The 19,582-nt window shown below is 36.5% G+C and overlaps 1 protein-coding gene across 13 annotated transcripts in view; it reads left to right on the plus strand.

The window, feature by feature from the left end:
- Positions 1 to 19,582, plus strand: part of baz2ba (bromodomain adjacent to zinc finger domain, 2Ba) — a 109,087-nt gene that overhangs the window by 50,678 nt on the left and 38,827 nt on the right. For all 13 annotated transcript variants that reach the window (XM_073852433.1, XM_073852439.1, XM_073852434.1 and 10 more), the window contains exons 4-8: positions 13,802 to 14,002; positions 15,581 to 15,736; positions 16,046 to 16,251; positions 16,380 to 16,589; positions 18,115 to 18,711. In XM_073852433.1, coding sequence (XP_073708534.1) covers positions 13,802 to 14,002; positions 15,581 to 15,736; positions 16,046 to 16,251; positions 16,380 to 16,589; positions 18,115 to 18,711 — 1,370 coding nt within the window. The remainder of the gene's footprint in view (positions 1 to 13,801; positions 14,003 to 15,580; positions 15,737 to 16,045; positions 16,252 to 16,379; positions 16,590 to 18,114; positions 18,712 to 19,582) is intronic.

Consider the following 19,582-nt stretch of genomic DNA (forward strand, 5'->3'; position numbering starts at 1 on the left):
ATACATTTTTGTTTGACTGTAAATAAAATCCTCAATTAAATCAGTTCATCTTTAAACCGTTCCATTTAAATGGATCACTTTTACAATGTTATTATGAACTTTTTGATGAGTGAAAGTTATCGTTTCGTGGAGTGAGCATATATATGAGAATATATAAAAAATATAATCCGAAGAACAACTGGAGTCTTATAGCTTTTGGGAGTAAATGACAGATTTTTTAGACTGACTTATCTCTTTAAGTCATTTGAAGTCATACAATAGCTTTATCTGAGGAAAATAACAAGAAGTATTAGTTACTTGCTTAAAATATATCCCTATGCCAAAGCTTCTTACCAGTTCAAAAATAATGCTCCAAGATGTGTGTTGAATTGACATCAGTGATTAGATGTCAATTCAATGTGTAAATGCGTAAGACAAACTGGATGCACCTGAATCCGAATACAGTGTTCAGAAAGAAAATGACGTGTACTATGGAATCCCTAAAGGAAAATGTGAGGAAAAAATATATTTCAATGCTTTCTCTTGCAATTACGCTACCAGTCAAGTTTTGGGACAGTAAGATTTTAACTATTTTTAAGAAAGTCTCTTCTGCTCACCAAACCTGCATTTATTTGATCCAAAATACAGTAGTATTGTGAAATATGTTAACTATTTAAAATGTTTGCTTTCTATTTAAATACTTAAAAAATTTCATTTAAAGTTAAACTTTCAGCGTCATTACTCCAGTCTTCAGTGTCACATGATCCTTTAAGAAATCATTCTAATATGCTGATTTGCTTTTTAAGAAACATTTATTATCATTAACAGTTAAAGCAGTTAAATATTTTTTTTTCAGGATTCTTTGATAGATGGAAAGATCCAAAGATCAGCATTTATCTGAAATAAAAAGGCATTATAGAAATTGATACTTTTATTTAGCAAGGATGCAAAAGTGATTATAATGACATTTATGAAGATTTCTATATCAGATAAATCCTGTTCTTCTGAATTTTCTATTCTTCAAAGAAACTTGAAAATTTCTGTTTTTTTAGCATAATAATAATAACAAAAGTTTTTTGAGCATCAAATCAGAATACTAGAATGACTTCTGAAGGATCATGTGAGTGGAGTAATGATGCTAAAAAATAAGCTTTGAAATCACAGGAATAAAATACATTTTAAAATATATCCAAAAAGAAAATGGTCATTTTAAATAGTAAAAAAAAATTCAAAATTTTACTGTTTTTATTGTATTTTCGAGCAAATAAATACAGGCTTGGTGAGCAGAAGAGACTTTAACATTAAAAATCATACAAGTTTAACAAAAACTTTTGATTGGTAGTGCATATTGTTGGGTAATTATACTGTATATATAAATTGCAGGGCATTGAATTTGCTTTTGAATGGGTGGTCGCTTTTTACTATCACTTTCAAGATTTACTACTCTGTATTAGTGTTGTCACGGTACCAAAATTTCACTATTCGGTACCAATACCAGTGAAAATCCACGGTTCTCGGTACCAATTTCGGTACCAAAGTAAAACACAATAACATTAATTGAACAACACACTATTTTTTATTAATAAAGTTAAAGAAAAATAAAATGTGCAAAAACCAATGTCATTCGTTACACTTATCTAAATTTAGTTTCAGGTTTTTCCAAGTAATAAAAGTATTTCAAGGATTGTAAACATTTTAATAATTAAATAACAACTAAATAAATTACAGGCATTCAAAAAATGTACACAAGCTTCATCCAAAAGTTTGTTTCTGCTGCTTCTAAAAACATCTGTACTGTTTTAGAGTTTGCTGGGGTGTTTCATGATCTTCCTCAATCTGCAGCTGTAAAAAGAAAATATAATACATTTAAGAAAAGCAGTGGGCTAAGTCTGACCAGATGCAACATTAGATCATTGACACCAGCAAAAATATTAATTTTCAGTAAATAACAAACCTCAGCTTTTATAATAAATTTAGATAAGATTACATGTATTAAGTTAACTGTCTATCACAGATAGAAACTGCAGTATTGAAAACTCTTTACAATACGATTTCATTTGTTAGACAACATGACCTTACAAAAAAAAACTGTAGTTATATGGCAATTATTCTTCTTAGGTTAGGCTCATTTCAACATTTACTAAGCCATAAAATCATGTTAAACTGTTAAACATGAACAAACATGAATGATCATGTGTTTGTATTGAATAACATTTTAAATTAATGTTGTAAAAATATATTGTTCACTTAAGTTTGTTAGATAATGCATGAATTTGATCTTATTGTAAAGTATGACAAAACTAAACTGGAGATCAAAGGTGTTTTATTTGACTGTACTTTTATTTAATCCAAACTGCATTCATATTTGATAATAAAAAGCTTTATAAACCTGCTAGAGCCAAGAATAAGAACGTTTTCTGACAGATATTAAGGACATAAACATTGTTAACGATACATTTGTACATTCTTTAACACACATATTTTGGATAAACAGGTCATTTGTGTGTATAAATAGTACATATATCATGTTTTTCTTTTTTCTTTGTAACCTAATAAAAATTATGGGAGCTAGGGTTGGGTCGATAGACGATGCCATCGTCCATCGCCGATGGCCCATAGACATCACGATGCTGAGCCGGCATCGCGATCCTCCGCCCCGCCCCCACTGCAACAGCAACCCGCTCGCGAAAGACACACACTGAATCACACTATATAGCCAGATGAAATGCATGCTTTCAATTTCCGCATCTTTACTTTAATAGTTTATTATTATTATTATTATTATTATTATTATTATTATGAGGAAATAATAACAAGGAAGTTGTTAGCGATCACAATACAAATTACAGTGAACTCCAAACGAATTACATGAACTAGTTCGTTTACATTAATAAATGAGGCATACAAAAACAGCAGAAAAAAATTCAATATAATTTTAATTAAATTAGATTAAATAAACTACACTAAATATGCCTTTTTCATGGTTTTACCATAACGAACAGAGCTTGGAACAAAAAAAACAAGAGAATATTTTTTTCCCATCGAAATACAAACGTACAATACAAAGCCTATACATTATAAATAACAGTTTATCATTCAAATGCATTGGGAATATGGAAACACTTGGATTTGTGCTAAATTACAGAGGTGCGTGAGCCCAACGCCTGGTATTTTTAGTTTCGCTTTGTTTTGGTTTCTTAACTTTATATATTTTGTTTCATTCCTGTACTGTTCTGAATACCGTTACATTTAAATGATTCATTTTGGAGTCAGGGTAACTAACTTATAGCTATGTTTATAGTGTTAATAATGTTAATACATAATAATATTTCGCTTGATTTGGTATTATTTCTGATATTACACTTTCTCTCTAAACATTCCGCTGCTCATTAAATGCATTTGCAGAGAGTGGTTTAGGCAGTAAGCAATCAATGAGAGCGATTTTGAACTTAAAGCTGACTGGTTGAAAATATATTAAGGACCAACACACATCCTCCAAATACATCTACATAAACCCGCGCTTGCTCTGTCTTGTATGCACGCACGCACTGTCACGATCTAATGCACTTGTTAATGCCGGATCTTTAAAAATCCGGCTCAAATTAAGCACTGGTGGAAACGGTAGGCTACAATTAATTAATTCGTTATGAATTAATTATTTAACAACAACCATCCCGCACTCCCGCCCTCTCCGCTCCCCCCGCGGACGATGCCATCGTCCATCGCGATGTTTCACGTTAGACATCGTACGATGCCAAATTGGTCGACATCGCCCAACCCTAATGGGAGCGTTAAATAGCTCAAAATCGTTCTAAGGCCCAGCTTATTAGCGTTAACTGCTTATGCTAATGATTAACTACATTACAATCCGACATTCAAATTAAAATATGCAATAATGTTCTTAACAGAAGCTCTAAATATGAAATTAAATTGAAACATACCGTACTTGAACTCTTTCATTTGATCCTGCAGTCAGTCTTCACTGTGTTTTGTTCAGTTTGATGCGTTTCCTTCTTTTGAGAGAACCTAGACGATCTATGATGTTCGCCTTCTTCAGCCGAAAATCGAAAATGTTTGGAGCATGCCTGGCTCTTCCTTGTCAACAAGTGGATTCAGAGCGACCGCATCAGCAGCAGCGCCGAAGAGAGCGCAACTGCGCAGTGCGCACCTTTTAGATAGTGCGTCAAGAACCGGGTCGACCGGATAGTCAATACCGCCGGTACTAAAGAAAACCTGGAACTGTAACATTTTAATTTTTTTAGTACCGACTTGGTACCGAAGTACCGGGACTTTTGACAACACTACTCTGTATATACTGTGGAGTGGCAATACTTACCACACATTTTATGTATGTTATGTATGTTTTGCGGACGGCAAAAGCTGATTCCAAATCATCAGTACTCATCTTGCTGGACCTATCTGCAGCATTTGACACGGTAAATCACCAGATCCTCTTGTCCACCCTCTTATCGCTGGCCATCACAGGGACTTCACTTCGCTGGTTCAAATCCTACCTCTCTGGTAGGTCTTTCAGAGTGGCTTGGGGAGGGGAGGTATCTAAAACTCATCAACTGGTCACTGGGGTTCCTCAGGGATCAGTTCTTGGACCTCTCCTCTTCTCCATATACACTACTTCTCTGGGCCCCATCATACAGGCACATGGCTTCTCCTACCATTGCTATGCTGATGACACACAGCTCTATCTTTCATTCAAACCAGACGATCCATCGGTAGCCGCACGGATCTCAGGTTGCCTGGCGGATATCTCTGCATGGATGAAGGAACACCATCTACAGCTCAATCTAGCAAAGACGGAACTCCTTATCTTTCCTGCCACTGCATCTTTACAACATGACTTCTCCATCCAGTTAGGTTCATCAACAATTACCCCATCGACTTCAGCCAGAAATCTGGGTGTAATCTTTGATGACCAATTGACTTTTAAAGACCACATAGCTAAGACTGCTCGATCTTGCAGGTTTGCATTGCACAACATCAGAAAGATCAGGCCCTTCCTAACAGAGCATGCTGCACAACTCCTCATCCAGGCCCTGGTCATCTCCAGGCTGGACTACTGCAATGCTCTTTTAGCCGGTCTTCCAGCATGTACAATCAAACCTCTACAAATGATTCAGAATGCAGCAGCACGACTGGTCTTCAATGAGCCCAAAAAGGCCCATGTCACACCTCTCTTCATATCACTGCACTGGCTACCGGTTACAGCACGCATCAAATTCAAGACACTGATGATGGCCTATAGGACAGCCACCGGCTCATCACCTGCCTACCTCCATTCACTACTACACATCTACACTCCCTCCAGAAGACTGAGATCCTCTAGTGAAAGACGCCTCATTGTACCACCACAGAGAGGTATTAAATCACTGTCCAGAACATTCTCGTTCAATGTCCCTGCCTGGTGGAATGATCTTCCCACCCCTATCCGGAATGCAGACTCCTTAACAGCTTTCAAGCGACTGCTGAAACCCCATCTTTTTCGACACTATGTGACTCAATAAAAAAAAAACAATAAAGAAATAAAAAATTCTCCTCTCTTCTTGATCCTCCCTTTCTAGCCTGTTTTTCCTCTCTTTCTTGATCTTCCCCTTCTAGCCTGCGCTCTTCTAACAACACCTGATATATGGTATTTTTGAGCACTTCCAATGTTGATCTGCCTCCTTAGGATGAATCACTTGTTGTATTCCCAATTGTAAGTCGCTTTGGATAAAAGCGTCGGCTAAATGAATAAATGTAAATGTAATGTAGTAAGTGAAATTTTATGTACTGTAATGTAACAGGCTACCCCTAGCAAGCGGCTTACCATGTCCTTTTAGTGGCTTCATAGAACATTTTATTCATTTTCGGGGCCTTTCCGAATACGGATTCACTGTTCGGGCAGACGGGCACATCCCTAATACCGCGTTAATTTTAGTCCTGACAATATTTAAGAACAATATTTAAGTCACATATCTGGTGGCTGTTTTGAATCAGAATTAGCTAAGGCTGATTTGTGAATGAATCACTCCTTTCAATGAATCAGTTGAATAGCTTAACAAAATTGATTCACAATTCAGTCTGCATTGTTCAGCTCACTCACCCACTGAACTGTGAAAGATTTCTCACTAAATAAAACAGTAATAGGATACTTGAAAAAAACAGAGGACAAGAGTGCTGATGCAAAATTAAATGTTTACCCAGAATCAGTTGAAAGTATTAATTATTTGTCTTTTTTGGAGCTTGTGTTTCACTGAGGAAAGAAAATACAGGTTTGAAATGTTATTAACCTGGGTAAATAAATAAATGATGACAGAATTTTCATTTTTGGGTGAACTTATTAATTAATTGTTTTTCCGGTTGTCCATAGTCTTTCTATCTGATAAAGCATCTCTTCTCTCTCCCTCTTGTGTTTTGTTCTTTCTGTGGCGCAGTCAGGGCTGAAGAAAGCCACCGACTTGCTCCTGTCGTAATTACCGACTTATTGTTCAGCATGTGAAAACACCGTCCAGGATTTAGCACTCACAGTTTTGGCTGCAAATTGAAAAGCTGCTGCATTAATGAATCTCAACCAATTAACTAGGCCTTTGTTAATACTGCTGTCATCTCACTCTCCACCCCCCTTCACATAAACACACGCGCACACGTGAACGCACAGGCACAATAACACAGCTTTCCCTCCATCCTTCCTGACTCTTAAATATCCTCCTCTCCCCTATAAACTGTGAAGTTTGTAAGGCTCCGCTGACTCTTTCCTGTTTGTAATTCGCTCTGTCTGCTCTGGTTTCGTTTTTGGCCCCGTGTCGTTTTCTGACGAGACTCTCATTAACAGTTGATATTCCACATGGCTTTCCACTACTCTACTTCCACACCAGCCCGACAAGAGGAGTCACGGTGAATAGCAAAACCTTTTGTTTTCGCTATTTTTCCCTTCAGAGTTTGGGATTTTTGAATATGTAATTCCAGCTCCGACTCGTCTCTCTTGAAATTCAAGTACCCAGCAAAATTCAAGGTTCAAGTACTCACCAACTCTTTGTTGTTCTGTTTTCACAGAAATAAAATATAAAGCTAGAGTTTTAGTCAGAGCCGTGGCTTAGTGGTTACCGCAGATACTCCTGACACATTGAGCTATGGTGCTCATGTGGGTAATACAGGTTTGATTCTGGCTTTTAACATTTCCTGAATCCATTCCACTTTCTACTATATCTCTCTATTATGTAGACCCTAGAATACAAAACCAGTCATAAGGGTCAATTATTTTTATTTTATCTGAATAAGCTGAATAAATAAGTTTTCCATTAATGTATGGTTTGTTAGTATAGGACAATATTTAGCCGAGATGCATTTATTTGAAAATCTGGAATCTGAGAGTGCAATAAAAAACCTACATATTGAGAAAAATGTCTTTAAAGTTGTCCAAGTGAAGTTTTTAGCAATGCATACAGAGGTTTCAAGTAACGAAGTACAAATACTTCATTACCTTACTTAAGTAATTTTGGGTATTTATACTTTACTGGAGTAATTATTTTTCAACCGACTTTTTACTTCTACTCCTTACATTTTCACGCAATTATCTGTACTTTATACTCCTTACATTTTAAAAATAGCCTCATTACTCCTATTTCATTTCGGCTTGTTTTCATTCCGTCTTGTCATCGTTAAAAAAACGTATCCAGATAAATCGCGTCATCTGGATAGAGTAAATTTGATTGTGGTTGGATAAGAAGTATAAACATATACCATTCCGACAAACCTTTTTGGTTTGTACGCGATCCATCGCACCTGCACATGACACAAATCACGTCACACTCCAGCAAGGACATAGCCAGTGTTGGGGTCGTTACTCAAAAAAGATTATTTCTTAAAAGTTATTATTTCTCCACTACTGCCTCATTTATCAAACAGGTGCTTTCTCTTCGTCCTCTATAAATTAAGCTACAGTAGGTAGTTCGGTAGAGAGACATTTGAATAAAATAGCACTTGCGATTGACAACGCGCATGACAATCTTGTGATAACACAATACTTATAGGCAGCAACTAGTCATCATATCTTCCGCTCCATGAAACACGTTAATGCTCAGTAGTACACATATATGGTTCTTTAATGTATTTGCATTGTACTAAAATGCCTTCATTATCAATGGGCATATATGCAGCTGAAACAGATAGCCTAGTGCATCCCAAATTTTTCAACATTACTATTTTAATATAACATTATTGTTATTATGGCTTTTAGAAAAATGTTTTTTTTTAAGTATGTGGGGTAGTGCACAGTAGGCCCCTGTGGCATGGCATTTTTTTCCTTACATTACTTTTACTTTTATACTTGAAGTAGTTTTGAAACCAGTACTTTTACCCTTTCCTTGAGTAAAGTATCTATACTTCTACCTGAGTACTGAATGTGAATACTTTTGACACCACTGAATGCATATTACTAATCAAAAATTAAGTTTTGCTATATTTATGGTAGGAAATTTACAAAATATCTGCACGGAACATGATCTTTACTTAATATCCTAATGATTTTTGGCATAAAATAAAAATCAATGACCCTCAACATTATTTTTTTCTTTCTGCTTCACTGATGAACCTGAAACCAGCTTAATTATTCTGGGCAGCTAGTTGTTCAGTATCCCACTAAACGGTTAATTGTGAAAATATGATGTGTTCAATTCCAAGAGTGCTGATGTTTCATAAAACAGGACTGGGACAGTTTGCATCACTCCTCTTGTCTGTGATTGCTACATAGAATTCCAGCACTTGATCCTGCTTTGTCCTCTTTTGGGACTATTTTTGTTGGCTGTGCAAAAATAAAATAGCTGGCCATATTGTGTCTGGTACTTAATATTAACTTTATGTTTATAGAACAGTATTTCATAAGCAAGAGTGCTGTATTACTGAATATCACTATAGCTGTGATGACCTGTACAATAGACATAAGCATGCTCATGTGACATATAATGGGACGAAATCCAAAAGCAAAGAATGATCCATTTAACAAAAAGTGATTTACTTGGGTTAAACAGACAAGAGGACCTCGGTAATTCAGTCCTAGTTGAGCTGATTAACGTTCAGAATGAGACCATCCCTCGACAGGTTCTCACAGCGCTATCATTACCGCTTTAAACGCAATTAACACTTTGTCCCACTAAATCACCGGCCCACAAGCGTGCCAGAGCGATAGATGATGTTCAGGTCGAGAACGAGGTGCATCTGGGCTTAAACAGAGAATATTTTAACCTCTCGCAGAACAAACGGCGGCCACATGTTCGCACTTTTTCTCGCCGTCCCCCTCAGACACACAGACAATTAAGTCGGCTGTCAGATCTGTCTGTAGAAATGTGATTGATGCAAACGGAGGGCACATTAATCGGCTTCCGCCGCATCCCACATAAGAGAGCGAACGAGGAGACAGGTGGGGGAGGACAGTGCCGCTTTTCAAGATGGCTCGGTTTGTCAGAAGATGGAGAACATGGGAAGGTGTGTTGGTGGGGGGGTGGGGGACAAGCGAAGAAAGAGAGCGACGGTGAGAGAGAACGAAGGAGAAAGATAAAATAAGAAGGATATCAGGTAATCCGGTAATTCTGCTCTGCTCCTCTCAGAGGCTGATTTAATTATTGCCGGCTGAAAGCGCATTAATATGAAACTGGCGTTTCTGCCACTGTGTGTGTTTTTTGTATGTGTGTGTGTGTGTGTGTGTGTGTGTGTGTGCGCCAGCAGGAGCGGATGATGGTCTTTGGGGGAATATTTCCTCTCATTTATCTTCACATCCGCCTCTCTCCTTCTCAAGCTCCTTCTTTTCGTCCTTTTTTCCTTCTTTCGTCGCCACTGTCTGTATCAGGACAAACCCCAAAACACACAAGCTGTACTGGATTTGTGTGTCTGAGAATTAAAAAGGACAGGCCTTAAGCTCAGGAACTGAAAGCTGTCTGTCGTCTTCTTTCTTCTCTTTTCCGTTCTAGAGCCTAATTAAAAGAAGACACATCATGCAAAACAGGATTTTCTTGCTCTTTTGAAATAAGAGTTAACTGGCTGCATGCAAAAACAAAAACACAGCGTGACCAGTGGGGTCCGATTCAATAACAAACAACTCTTTGAACCAGTTCATTTAATGAATCTGGCAAAGACTAACAAGTTGCTGTAATAAATACCAATGTAATAAATAAAACATTAAGATGTGTCATAAACACAGTGGGGTGTTTTTTTTATTTCTAGGACATTCTAGCACATTAACGCATGACCAACTACTCAAACGTTAATATTCCAAAAATCCCCTTTACTGTTTTACTGAATGAGAAACTGCTCACTGTTCAGTGGGTAAGCTGTCTGGATGTTTCAAATGGAATCACAAATTGAATTTAATATGTTCTAACCCATTATTCACAAAACTAGCATCACTCCTACTTCGAAATGTCTGTCAGAAAATAGCATGTGACGTTTATAAATATTCAGGAAAAATTCACCATACTTTGTTAATGTTTGTACCTTGTTTTTTGGTGGCTTTTCAAGGAATAGTAACCCAAAGTGTCATCATTTACTCTCCCTCATGTCTTTTTTTTTCTTCTGTGGAAGATAAATGGAGAAGTTTTGAGAAACGCTTACACTGGTGACCAGCATTGTGTCAAGATGAAATGATGACAAAAAATTGTAAATGCAATTGGTATGACTCAGTGCGCTCTATATTCCATGTCTTAAGGTCAGATTAGCAAAATTTTGCAGGCGAAAAAGGTCCATTTGTCTGTTGTCAATAGTGTAGTGATGTATGAAGCACACAAGTCACATTTTAAACCAAGCTGCTGTCTGTTGGTCATGCAACATTTCCAACTGTGTCAATTCACAATGAAATGACTGGATTTTGTCCACAGCAATTTGCAGAATAACAATATGACTGCATCTTTGAAGACATTTAGTGTGAGGAAAAGACTGAAATTTATATCATGTGACCCTGGAACAAAAAAACAGTCATAAGAGTCATTTTTTTTTTTTTATTGAGATTTATACATCATCTGAATAAGCTGAATTATTAAGCTGCCCATTGATGTATAGTTTGTTAGAATAGGACAATATTTGGTTTACTATTTGAAAATATGGAATCTGAAGGTGCAAAAAAATCTAAATATTGAGAAAATCGCCTTTTGTCCCAAAGAAGTTCACTGCATATTACCAACCAAAAAAGTTTTTAGATATTTAATAGGAGATTTACAAAATATTAGAGATTTACTTAATATCCTAATGATTTTTGGCATAAAAGAAAAATTTATAATTTTGACCCATACAATGTATTTTTGGCTATTGCTACAAATATACCTGTGCTACTTAAAACTTAAGACTGGTGCATTGTGTCAAGATGAAGTGCCGACAAAGAATCTTAAATGCAGTCGATATGACTCCTATTCCATACTCTAAATTTCATGTCTTAAGGTCAGATTAGCAACATTTTGCAGGCAAAAAAGGTCTATTTGTGTGTTGTCAATAGTGCAGTGATGTATGAAGCTCACACGTTAGCCACTTTCAAACCAAGCAGCTGTCTGTTAGTCATGCAGAATTCACAATTGCGTGAATACACAATGAAATGAATGGATTTTGTCCACAGATTTGCATGATTGCATCTTTGTAAGACATTCAGTGTGAGGAACAGACAAAAATTTATATCATATGTGACCCTGGACCACAAAACCAGTCATAAGGGTCTTTTTTTTTTAATTGAGATATATACATCATCTGAATAAGCTTAATAAATAAGCTGAACATTAATGTATGGTTTGTTAGGATAGGACAATATTTGGGTGAGATACTATTTGAAAATCTGGAATCTGAAGGTGCCAAAAAAGTCAAAATGATTGAGAAAATCACCTTTAAATTTGTTCAAATTAAGTTCTTAGCAATGCATATTACTAATCACAAATTAAGTTTTGATATATTTGCAATAGGAAATTTACAAATATCTTCATGAAATGTGATAATTAATATCCTAATGATTTTTGGCATAAAAGAAAAATCCATACAGTGTTTTTTTGGGTACTGCTACAAATATACCCGTGCTACTTAAGACTGGTTCTGTGGTCCAGGGTCACATATAGGCAATGGGTTTTGACAGAGAATGACAGAATTTTCTTTTTTTGGCCAATTATTAAATTTTTTTTTTTTTTAAGGTACAGTAACAAAAACAGCTAGTGTTTAAGGGTCAGACAGAGAGAGTGGGAACTGGTCATGTAAAACTAAATTATGACTTTTCAAGTGGACAAACATTCTAAGTGGACTCTAGGGAAAAATCCTGCAGAAAATCTGCATGCAGCAGACAGTTCCTACAGTCTTCAAACATAAACAACAGCAAAGAGAAGTCAAGGCCCTCTCCTCCTCTCTGTCCCTCCTGGAGTTATAGCTATCTGCAAAAATCCTGCATTTCCCATCATCACTTTTCTCTCTGTATGTGTGTGTGTGTGTGTGTGTGTGCGTGCGAGAGAGAGCTGGCGCGGTGCTGCGCTGGCGGAACGGTGCGCTCAAGCCTTTCTTCTCTGTGCTCCCTAATGGAAATTGAATTTGCATGAAATATGCGGCTTAGAAATTACATGTGACTCCTGAAGGAGACAATGGGCAGCATCAGCGCTGCCAGAGGAGATCGATCCCAGAAAGGATGCAATCTGGATGATGATGACGACGACGATGATTAATACGAAGAGCTCTGTGTTTACATGTATACCGAGAGCCTATACAATGTCAAACAAGAGATTGAAGTGATTTATCGAACTCAGAGAGGGTGTTGTGATATCTTATAGAATATTGTGGAGATGCGGGAGCGCTTTGGGCGTCTTCTCTCCCACTTCTTCCTTGTTCTATCACGCGGAGACTTTCATTTGGTCTGATCATAGTTATTAATCAAATACTGTCAGAAAGCCTGTGATTACATTAACATTAACAGCCATCAAACTGTCTCTCGTAGAGTCGCTCACACACATTTACTTAACGGCCTAAATGAACATAAAAAACGGTTGTTTTTTATTTATAAATAATTATATAATTTTCATTTATTATTTCATTATAAATACAATAGACTCTCCTACCCCTAACAGAATGCTATCAGCATTTTAGATTTTTTAAACAAAAAATGATAATGACTCATTTTTTAAGATGTCCCCAAATGAACCCAAGGGAAGGTCTCATCGTATTTAGCTAACTTCTGGGGATGTGCGGGGAAACCCCTCCACATCTGCTCTCATGCACATCTAAACACACATTACTGACAAACAATACGAAAGAGAAATGGCTCATAATGTCTCCTTTATTGGCCGTGCAAACATAAACGTCTCAGGCCTTTGTGGCTCAAAATGCAGCTTCATATGCATTGCTCAGAGTCATTTCCAGATATGTGGGTTCAGAGGCTGATACAGCACTATGAGTCTTACTCTCCCATAGGCGCACACACACAGAAAGCCATACAGCATCCTGAAGCTCTCTTTGATACATACACACAAGCCCACACACCTTGACAAAACGCTTTAAACACTCAGAACACATATAAGCTCTCACTGAACTCTGAATCACTCAACACTAACACTCACTCTCGTTCTCATACAAATAACTTCCCTCTCTGTTCCTAAAGTGTCACTAGAGGCAGAAAGATTTATATTCGTACTACATTCAATGCAAAAGAAAAAACAACAACCAGTATTTTTACCAGTTTACTTTGGAAGCAAAACTGTTTAGAAGAGTAATACTTATGTGGGAGATATATACAGATTTAACATTAACCTTTACAAGTATTCTGGTTTCTATGACTACATAATGTTAGATGTGTAATGGTGTTTTGTGTGTGTGTTTGATGGGACAGGTCCTCTGTTTGGGTTGACGGGCAGTGACCAGCCCTTCAGTGTCAGTTCAGTGACCTCTGTGCCCAGCGCGTACCCGCTCATGGCTCACCCAGCCTTTGGTCTGCTATCACCGGCAACGGTCCGCCCAGAGTTCGGGGGTCTTGGAGGACTGGGGGTCTCTGCTGCCCTCGCAGCTCACCCGCAACTTGGAGCCTTCACAGGTACGTGTGTAAGAGAAAGCCTGATGAGACAAAGTCCTGTGTGACCAATGACACAAAAGTATAATATTCGTAAACCAATAATATTATTATTATTACAATATTACTGTAAGTATTTAAGAGTATAGCCATAACTATAATAATAATAATAATAACAACAACAATAATAATAATAATAATTATTATTATTATTATTATTAATAATAATAATAATAGTATAACCATAACTATAATAATAATAATAATTATTATTATTATTATTATTATTATTATTATTATTATTATTATTATTAACAATAACAATGTTTGTTTATTTATGACCGAAGGCCTGATAACACGAAGTCCTATGAAACTAAATAGACCAAAAATATAATATTAATAAATCAACAGTATTTTAATTGTAATATTATATAACAGTATATCCATAATTATATAAGAAGAATTACTATTATTATTACTAAGCATTTATAATAATAATAATAATAATTATTATTATTATTATTATTATTGTTATTATTATTATCTTCAATAAGAACAATGTTTTTGGGTAATAAAATGTATTATTATTATTATTATTATTATTATTAATTAATTAAAAAATGATTATTATTATTATTATTGTCAATAAGAACGATGTTTGCGCGTGTTGATACCCTGATGATACCAAGTCCTATGTACCTAAATAAATATTCATAAATCAATATTGAAAATAGTATTATATTATGATGGTATATAACAGTATAACAATAATTGTATAGTAACAATAATAGTAACAACAACAACAACAACAACAACAATAATAATGCTTACAATGTTTGTGGTCGTTTATTTCTGACCGAAGGCCTAATAACACCAAGCCAGATGAAACTAAATAAACCAAAAATATAATATTCATAAATCAATATTAAGTAACAGTATTTTATTGTAATATTGTATAACAGTATATCCATTATTATATAAGAAGGAGAAAAAGAAGAATTACACTTTTATTACTAATTTATAATAATTATAATAATAATAAATATTAATAAACATTATTATTATTATTAACAACAATGCTTAATATGTTTGTGGTTGTTTATCCTATCAAAGTAAATAAACCAAAAATATAATATTCATAAATCAATGTTAAGTAACAGTATTTTATTGTAATATTATATAACAGTATATCCATAATTATATAATAATTATAAGAAGAAGAATTACTGTTATTAATATTATTATATTATTTATAAATATTATTATTATTATTATTATTATTATTACTAAGAAGAAGAAGAATACTAATAATAATAGCAACACTATTTTTAGCTTACAATGTGTCTGGTTATGTATTCATCACAGAAGGCCTGATAATACCAAGTCCTATGAAACTAAATCAACCAAAAATATAATATCCATTAAATCTATATTAAGTAACAGTATTTTATTGTAATGTGTATATATATTGTAAATTTATATAACAGTATACTCATAATTATTATTATTATTATTATTATTATTATTATTATTATTTCAGTCAAGTCTCATTTAGATTATCTACCCTAACGTAATGAGATAATTTTCTCATTCTTTTCTCAGAATGGTGGAGAGCAGCGGAAGCACATGGACGGAGTCCTCCAGCCTTCTTCCCGCCTTTTCTGGGTCTGCCGCCTATGTTCGCCCCGCCGCTTCACAACCACGAGGCCAATCCTTACACATCCAAAACACCCAACAAGAGCAGTCAGGCCTCCAAAGGTATTAATCTGTACAACCCCAGTCTATATCTGCCTCCTGGAAATGCACGCTATCCCTCGGAGGCAGACTTAAAGTTAAACAAAAGTAATGCAGCAGTAATATAGCCTGCAGGCTGGTGTACTCACAGTAATCATCGCCTTGAGCAGTCGCCGCCAGTGCTGAATTCATAAAGAGGTCTTCTGCAACAAATCCATGATAAAGGATATTAAACATAGTACAGTATATATGTTAATGTTTCTTTAACTTGTAGCAAGAATTTGAATAGTTGAAAACCATCTGATTAGTGTATGTGAACTCTTTTGTGCACAGGTGTGAACGGAGCTGTGAATGGTCGTTCACTGTCTCCATCTGCGGCTAAAGGAACCGTTTCGGCTTCTGCCTCCCCCTCCCCCGCGCTCCGGCCCCCTGAACACAGCCGGACACTCAACGCCAAAGCCCGCGACCGCAAGGCCAGTCACCATAGCAACAGCACAGGGGAGCTTCAGGAGAAACCCTCACAGAAACCTAAAGAGAAGGTACAACATCATGACATGCAGTGCACAGTCTGAACACACAAACACTTCTCATACATGACCAGTTATTTAATTGTGTGTTGAAGTCATTAAAATTGACTCATGACTGACGCCTGTGTCAACCCATGCAGAAAGCCCGTAAGAAGCAGGTAGAGGGGTCTGGCGTTAGCGAGAGCGAATCTGGATCATCGCTGGATACTGACAGCGACGGAGTGAGCAGCAGCGATATCGATGATCTTGGAGAGGAAGAAGATGATGATGATGAAGATGAAGATGAGCAGAGTAAAGACAGCGAGGAGTCAGATTCAGAAAAGGAGCGGCAGAAAAAAAAGAAAATGAAAGTAAGATGCTGCTCTTAATAGATTATTACAATTTCTGGGCAGGAAACCAAAAGGTTGCAGGTTTAAATCACACCATTGTGTACCACTTAACCTCAGATTGCTCCAGTGCATTTAAACTCACTTAGGATAAAAATATCTGCTTAATTACAGATCATTTACATATGCTCTATTTTAAAATTTTGTTTTAGTTTAATTTAAGTAATACATTTAATGTAATGCATATTTGTCAGTCACACGTAAATGCAACAGTTAAAGAGCAGATTCTAATAAACTGAACGTGTTTAATATACACAATAACCAGAGTTATCATTAATAAATACTTTTTTCAATCGCAAGCATTTTAACTAATTGAATATGGCTTGACCATAATTAACCATAATTTTAACTCAATATGGACAGATTTATGCTAATTCTGAGTTATTCGAATAAATGCATTTTAAAAATATGATTATTTAAATAAAATCAAATACATATAAATAATATAAAACTGACATTTTTTTAGTACAGAAATCTTGCATGTTCGTTCCCCATTTCATTTATAGTAAAACCAAAAATGTTATGTCTTTCTTTCTTCAGCTAATAAGAAATTATGTTTTTTAAAGAAAACATTTTAGGATTTCTCTCCATATAGTAGCCTTCTACAGTGCCCACGAGTTTGAACTTCAAAAATGCAGAGGGCTCTAAATGATCCCAGACAAGAAAGAAGGGTCTTATCTAGCAAAACAATTGGTAATTTTCTGAAAATATTTCAATTTATATGCTTTTTAACCCCAAATACTGTCTAGCTCTGCGGGTACTCTGTGTATTCCGGGTCAAGACAGTTAGGGTATGTCAAAAAACTCCCATCTGATTTTCTTCTCCAACTTCAAAATCATATTTCATCGCTGTTTTACCTTTTTTGTAAAGGGTGTTTGATCTTCTTGGCATGTTCACTTCGTAAACACTGGGTCGGTACTTCTGCAGTGATGTGGGATGATTTTGAAGTTGGAGAAGAAAATAAGATGGGAGATTTTTGACATACCCTAACTTGAACCAGAATACACAGAGTACACACAGAGCTAGACAAGACCAGCATTTGAGCTTGAAAAGTATATAAATTGTCAATTAGTTTAAAAAATGACAGATCGTTTCACTAGATAAGACCCTTCTTCCTCAGCTGGGATTATTTAGAGCCCTTTGAAACTGCATTTTGGAAGTTCAAACTCGCGGGCACCATAGAAGTCCACTGTATAGAGAGAAATCCTTAAATGCTTTTTCAAAAAACATAATTTCTTATTGACTGAAGAAAGGAAGACATGAACATCTTGGATGACAAGGGGGTGATTAAATGATCTGTAAATATTTGTTCTGGAAGTGAAGTTCTCGTTTAATGACAGAATTTTACTTTTTGGGTAAACTATTCCTTTAAATGTAGCATAACAAAAACAACGTGTTTAATGCTGAGGGTTGGTGAGAGTGGAAAAACACTTTCTTAGTGGTAAAACCTTAACCAAGTGGACTTCTCTCTTCTATCTTGTTTGCCCAGATTGTGACGCCAAACTCTGGACTCAGTAAGAAGGAAAAGGCCAGGCTATTGGAGGCCAAAGACTTCCATGGAGGCCTGGGGGGCAGTGCACCTTTAGAGGCCTCTCCTCCAGTGCACCTGCATCGCTCTCCACCTCCTCCAGGCCTGTCTCAACCCCCTCTGCTGTCTCTATCGGGCAGCAGAGCCAGGGAAAGACCCCTCCACACCAGCGTCATCCAGTCCACCGGCCTGGCTGCAGGCCCTAAACCGTTAGCGCTAATCGCCCAGTCGCGTCGAGACGTTTCTCCTAAACATTCTCCACAGCATCGCACCTCCTCTCCAAAAACGTCATCAGCCACTACCAAGTCCCACACTTCATCACCTCAGCCCCTCCCACTGTCGTTATGCTCTTCCCCCAAACCTCTCTCAGTCCCCTCCCCTCCAAAACCCCTTCCCCTGTCTTCTTCCCCCAAGCCGCCCCCTCTCACCCCTTCCCTCAAAGCGCAATCTCAAGCTTCCTCCCGCAAGTCCCAATCTCCAGCGCTGGACCCTCTGACCAGCAGGAAGATTCTGGAAAGTTCTCTGGCGCAAGTCACTGCTGACTACAGGCTGAAACAGGTGAGTAGACAGTCTGCCACGGTCTGGCAGGAGAAATGTGAGACTGTTCATCCTTCAAGTCCATACATTAATCTCACTTTTCCCTCAAGGCCGGTCTCCACATTTTCATTTTCCAGAAAAGCAAACCAGCTAAAGCAAATTCTCCACAGTTTGTGTCCGTATCTTTTAAGCCAATTTAGGATTATCGCTTTTAGGGTGCTGTTGGTATTCAGAACGTGTCTCTCCTTATTGACCAGCCTATTTGAAAAGGTCAGAGTAACGGAGAGGGAGAATGTGAGGGGGAGAGAGAATTATTTGTGTGTGTGTGTGAGACAGAAATGCAGAGAGAAGGACAGAAAGGACAGCTCCATTCTCTTATCAGTAGGACTGGCTTCCCTACTGTGTGGCTTTAGTTGGTAAATGAAAGTGACAATGTGCATCGCTTTATTAGAATTACTGAAGCAAAACCAACAGGCAATTAACTCCATGACTTCTTAAGGGTCCAGATTTCAGCAAATGAGTGTAATAAATGTGCCTTTTCCTCACCCCTTCTTTTGTTGCCTTGAAATTACTGTTGAAGAGGTTAATATAGTTTTTTTTTCTTCTACTTGTAATTAACCAGAGAGGTTTTATTATTATGTTACGGTGAGGAAGAGTTTCATAATATTTTGATTTTATTAGTGGTGCTTACTTAAGCAACTAACAATGTTACCCTTGCTCATACATGAGGATCTGGTGTTTGTTCTGTCTGAATTCTTCCTGTTGCTTGTTGAGGTGCTATTACTTTTCTTAATGATCAAATTTTCATCAGCGGACAATAAAATGAAAAAAAAAAAAAAAAAAAAAAATTTCTAAAGATTTTTGATAATTGATCTTACAGTGAATCTTTCAT

The sequence above is a fragment of the Garra rufa genome, chromosome 12 (assembly GCF_049309525.1).
Source record: "Garra rufa chromosome 12, GarRuf1.0, whole genome shotgun sequence".
NCBI classification, from domain to species: Eukaryota; Metazoa; Chordata; class Actinopteri; order Cypriniformes; family Cyprinidae; genus Garra; species Garra rufa.